Here is a 5639-nt window from a genome sequence, read left to right as displayed (position 1 = left end):
GCTGGGTAGCCATCCTGCAGCTTTCCAGCCCGGAGCCGCCACACGTAGCGGGACTTGAAGAAGAACAACTCCCCTCGGATGGTGGAGGCGGCGTCGAAAGCCGTGTCGCAGGCCTGGGGCTGCACAGACTGCCAGAGCAGGGTGGTCACTGCCTGGCCTGCCAGGAGGCCCCCTCGCCCAGGCTGGGCTCAGCTGAGGGGACATCCCTGTGTCCAGGGAACTCTCCTGCTTTCAGCTAGTTTTGGTTGGGCACGTGCTGCCCAAAGATCCCCTCCCTGCATGTCCCGGGCTGGCTGGCAGTGCCAGCTGTGGGGTCTGGACCAGGGCTCAGCAGCATGGGTGGAAGGCACAGACACCAAAGCAGGGGTGAGGCTGCTGCTGGCCCCACAGCGAGGACAGCCCCAGCAGCTGGGAACAAGCTGTGGTGCTAGAGGAGGACACAGCCAAGCTGTTCACTCACCTCCACGTTGGTGATCTCATTTGTTTCGAGGTCTGGCTGGGGCAGCTCTGCTGGCTGAGTTGGGGTTGGGTCAGGATCCAGTTTGGGTTTCCCATAGAGGTACTGGATACCTTGCTTGTCATCCTCACTCAGGCTCAGCGGGTAGCGGAAGATGTAGAAAGGAGACATCAGTGACTTGGAGACAGCTGTGTGCTGCAGGCCCAGGACATGGCCAAACTCATGAGCAGCCACCTGGAGAAGGTCAGTGCCTGCAAAGGGAAAAGATGGGGGATACTTCTGCCTGCTTGTGTGGGGCTCATTTGCCTCCTAGGCTCCCTACCCATCATCAGCTTCTGTACCCCATTAGCTATCAGAAAGAAAAGGGTTTTCTGTGTGCTTTTGGACAGAAGAAATCTGCATGGAGAAAGAAATCTTGCCCATAGAAGGAGTTGCTGGGGTGGTAAGGTTGGGCTTTGTCCACCTGGCCTTGCAGCAGTTGTTGGCTACAGCTACAGCATATCAGGTCCACATCCACTGTGGAAGGTACCTGCATCAGTGAGGATTAAAACTTGCTAATGGCCATTGTCCCACAGGCAGAGGGAGCTCATTTATTGCTTGTGTGTAGATTGTAGCGAGAAGAAGACATTTAGAAATAAATCCATTTAAAATGATCTAGTGTCAAGCCTTCTTCACTAGATTCAAACAGATTTATGGGAGATCATGTTAAAGAATTCATGAGCTTGGAGTGTCTAGGAAAGGAGGGGGGGACATGGGTTTCAGTATGCAAAAATATATCACTTGGCAGGTGTTTAGCTTCCAATGGATCCTTTTTGAAGTTGGTATGTTTCAGGGAAGGCTGGAAAAGAGGCCTATTAATCAGGGAAACTTGTGAGTGAGGCTGTTTGTTGACAAGTCCCAGCATATTCATTCTCTTGCTTTCAGCCAGAAATCCTCTGAGCTGCAGCCCTAGTGATGTGAAAGGCAGGGATGTGAGTCAGGCAGTCTCGCTGCTCCAAGCAGGATTTCCTGCTGGCTCCAGGGGAGCAGGTCACTGCTCAGCACTGGGATGGGACAGTACATGGGGGTGCAGCTGAGAGAAGCACCTCGGAAGGGCAAAGGGGAAGGTCTTCCCATCTTTCTCTGCTGGTCAGCTTTAGGTGGAAGCAATGAATTTGCACAGCACTGACCCAATTAAATGGACACATCTAGGTCAGCTGAGAAAGTGGGATTTCTAAGTCAGTGATTTATTACAAACTTTCAGACTCTTCTGTTTAGTTTGGCAGGCTCCTCACTCGTTGCTTTCCAGTGTTGGCAGATGGGCTGTACTATTGTCCACTTCTCTTGGGGAGGTGAACAACAGCACATCTGAAGGAGCTGTGCTGGGGACTAGCACTGGGTCCCTCACAAGGTCCTCCATGGGGAGTCCTGCTTCCTGTATGGCTCTGGAGTGACCCCTGGGCACACCTTAGCTCTCTTCATACTTCTGCTTTCCCACCTGTAAATGGAGCCAAGGATTTCCCAGTCTTGCTGAGAGCTGGAACAAGGTTTATATCATGTTTATCATCCATGTTTATATCATATGGCTCTTTTCAGCATATTAAATGGCAATTATCTGCAAAGAGCTTTTACAACATTTATTTATGGAAGACAGGGGGGAAAAAAAGGCCATGGAAGAGGTCTGGATTCTGATGGGAACTGGCCCCCTTTTTCAGTCCCTGGTTTGCCTCCAACACTGTCTTTGTGGGAGAATGTAGGCAATTGTTCAACAATGCAAGTAGCCCCAAAAGAGGGTGAAAAATGGCAGAGACCACCCTTGCCTAAGGAGCAGAAATGCTCTGCAGAAAGATCTGGTGCTCTGTCATTCTTGTTTTGGGTCAGCATGAACAAGGTTAGAGATGTAGCAGACCTGTGCCCCACACAGAGGCTCAAGTTGATGTACAGCTGGCAGTACAGTGGGCTTTGGAGGAGCTCATCTGAGCACTGAACATTGACATGGACAAAGTCCTTGGGGAAACCCCAGAGAGGCAGGGGTTTAATTTGAGCTTTGCAGTTGTGTCTTTGTCCCCGTAGATAAACTGGGGAGGGGCAGACCTGGGTTAATTTTGGCAGGTCTTGCAGAAACTGATACTCTGGGCACTGATTCAGATGGTCCCAGGCAGTACTGCAGTATCTCATGATATACTGTGACACTGGGCCCTGAGTGCCCAAGCAGAGAGCTACCAGCTTGGATCTATTATTAGCAAAAGGAAAATAAAGAAAATGAGTCTTGACTTGATGTGGTGTTTTGTGGTCAGAGCATTCCCAGGCCACAGGGGCAGAGCTGGATCCTGGGTGGTTTCCCTTTATGGACTTGTTCAATGAGAAAATACTTTCCAGGCAGGCGGTGAACAGTGTGTGCAGAGGCTGAGGCCAGGGCTGTCCTTTGGAAGACAACTGTGTCAGCTGGTGCTTGAGCCTCAGTTTTCCTTCATCCCTTCCCTGCTTTATTTCTAACTGCTCCAGCCAGTGCTGGGTGCAATTCCCAAGTAGCAGGGGAGCCATCTCAGATGTGTCTTTCTTGGTTCCTCTGCACAGGGGAAGCCCACTGGGAAACCAGGGTCCTGATGGTGGACACAGGCTTTGCTGTGGCTGAAGGGTGACCAGAAAAGACCTGAATACTACTAGTAGGGTTGTAAGCTGTAGGGAGACAACAATGCACGCCACAAGAGTTCTTGCTGCCTCTCAGCTGTACAGGATTCCTGTTCACACCACAACTGAATAATTTCCAAGTGCCCTGATAGGCATCCCTGCCCTGAAACAGCACCATACCCAGGTTGTTCCCAATCGTCCAGGTCTCGTCATAGTCAAAATGGACGTCGCCCTCCCGGTGTGTCTTGGGGAAGAAGGCGTGTGCCAGGATCCCTCCGGGGCCATCAAAAGGCAAGTTATCTCCATGCCAGTACCTGGAGGGAAGACACACTGCACCTCAGACACACAGCACCTCAGGCACATGGCCAGGTACCTCCTGTGAGCAGCAGCATCTGGCCAAAGGTGGGGAGCCACTGCCAGGAGGCAGCAGCTCTCGCTCCCACCCCAAGTTCATCCCACCAGTCCAGATTGACTTGTTGTGAGCCCTTTGCCACAAACTCAGTTATGCATCAGGGCACTGAGGAAGCAGAGCTTGGTCACACCAAGCCCTGGGGAGTTCATGTTTTCTCAGGGATGTTTCTCTCCTCCCCTTGTTCAGCTTCCAGCCCTAAGCTGATCATGGAGCCTAAAGAATTCAGGAGGTGGCTGCTTGAGCCAAGATTAAGTTGACATAGCTGAGCCATGGAGGGTGAAGAGGGGCAGTGGCAACAGACCCAGCCAAGCCCTCAGGTCCTCCCTCAAGCCAAGCGTGCTGTTGACTAGTGAAGGAAACCCCTGAGAGATGTGGCCACTTTAGAAAGCTGAGGGAAGCACAGGCAAGTACACAGCATGCAAAACACATCACTGCTTGAACGGTCTCCACCGCCTGTAATAGCTTTGTGCAAACATGTGCAGAGCAAAGTCTTTGCCCCCGTGTGTATTTTGCCAAAAGTGAATTTCAGGCTGGGGGCCAAGATTCATTTAACCAAGAAACTATATTTGTCTTGGGGCAGACAGTTACGTCGTTCAGTCAAGGGACAGGATGGAGGACCTGAAGATGAAAAGTCAAAACAAACGCTTAGGAAAACAGCCTGTGGGCAGAGAAATGTAAATGTACCAGGAAAATTAATGAATGATCAGTAATGGTGCTGTGCAGAGCCAGCGTGGAACAGCTGCACTTACACCAAGCAGCCCACGACTGACAAAGAAAAAACAAAACCAAAAAATCCCAGTGTCTGAAAGCAGAAATATGAGACTCCACTGAAGAAAATAAGTTGTGTGCTGGCAGCTCACAGCTTTGGTTAGAGAGGTCTTGGCTGCAAGGCTCTGCCCTGTCTGGGAGGAGGATGCTGCTGCCCACTGTGCTTACCTGGTAAAATCAATGACAATGTCAGCCCGGCCCTCCTGCACCTCGGTGAAGGTCAGCGGGGTCACGTCGCTCCAGACTTTCAAAGCTTCCTTGATGGTCCTTCTCACTTTAGCTTTTACAAGTTGCCACGGGAACCCGATAATTCTGAAAAGCAACAGACACTGGATGAGGAGAGCATCACCTCTTGTCCCACGGCCACTGCTGTCATGATGACACTGGCTGTGGGGTCAGTGTCACTGGGGCTGCCACTCTCTCTGAGCACCAGAACATCTCCAATCCATACAAGCACTGCCCCAGCACCCTCTTCCAAGCAACATGTGCAGCAGATAAATCCCATCAGTGTTGAAACCCCCCCACTGGTGGGCCCAGGGGTGAGCTCTCTGAAGAGCTTTGCAGATGCATGTGTTTCTGGAGTGATGCAGCATTTCCCAGGTTGGGCCCCTGTGAGTCCAGCCCCACAGAGGTGTCTGGGAGTGGTGTGATGTGGTTTCTCCTCCTCAGTCTCTGCACTTTTTGCCCCTGGAAACCTGGACTCACTCAGAGTAGCTGCTTCCTCTTGTGCTCTCCTATAACACCAGCAGACTGTACAGTCTGCCCCAGGGGGAGGGAAAAAAAAGGAAGAAGCCTTTGTGTTATCTATCACCTCCTAACACTATGAGGAACTGTCTCCCACACTTAATTAAACAAAGATGCTTTACATGCTGTCAAAGTCCATACGAGTGTGCTCACCTCTCCACTCGTGCCCCTCTGGGCAACTGGGGAGGCAGCACAACCCTCCCACCAGCCTGTTGAGGAGATTCACAGTTGAGAATGTGTGGCGTGACTGGGGCAAAACTTGATGCTGAAGTCGTGTTTATGGGAACATCAATAACAGCCGAATTAAAAGGCCTTTTTAAAATAAACTGTGAAGTGAGCCCACAGCGGGGTGGCCGGGGAAGCAAAGGCACAGCAGGAGAAGCCCAGGGGTAGAGGCTCAGCTTGGCGTGTGTCTGGGGTTTGGTGCAGGGAAATGAAGTTATGGGCATGGGGGTGTTGATGTGGGGCTGAGCGAGGGGTAAGGGCCCGGGGGGTGGGCAGCTGTGCTTACAGCAGCCTGTGCGTGAGGGGATGGGGAGGTGCTGGGTGGGACCCCACGGGTGGGTCAGCATGTGGCTCCCCTCCTCGTTTTAGGGCTTCCCCCCCGCGGTCAGAGCTGCGCCCCACGGAGCATCAGGGTGGGGGGGG

At 52.1% G+C, this 5639-nt stretch overlaps 1 protein-coding gene across 1 annotated transcript in view; it reads right to left on the bottom strand.

Annotated features, from left to right (window-relative positions):
* Positions 1–5639, bottom strand: part of MMP11 (matrix metallopeptidase 11 (stromelysin 3)) — a 30114-nt gene that overhangs the window by 3335 nt on the left and 21140 nt on the right. Inside the window, exons 3-6 of the mRNA XM_010004846.1 lie at positions 4416–4559; positions 3248–3381; positions 461–708; positions 2–128 (exon numbers count right to left, since the gene is read on the bottom strand). Of these exons, the coding sequence (XP_010003148.1) occupies positions 2–128; positions 461–708; positions 3248–3381; positions 4416–4559 (653 nt within the window). The remainder of the gene's footprint in view (position 1; positions 129–460; positions 709–3247; positions 3382–4415; positions 4560–5639) is intronic.

Source organism: Chaetura pelagica, unplaced genomic scaffold (genome assembly GCF_000747805.2).
Source record: "Chaetura pelagica isolate M959 unplaced genomic scaffold, ChaPel_1.0 scaffold249, whole genome shotgun sequence".
NCBI lineage: Eukaryota > Metazoa > Chordata > Aves > Apodiformes > Apodidae > Chaetura > Chaetura pelagica.
This window is presented reverse-complemented; position numbering and strand designations above follow the sequence as displayed.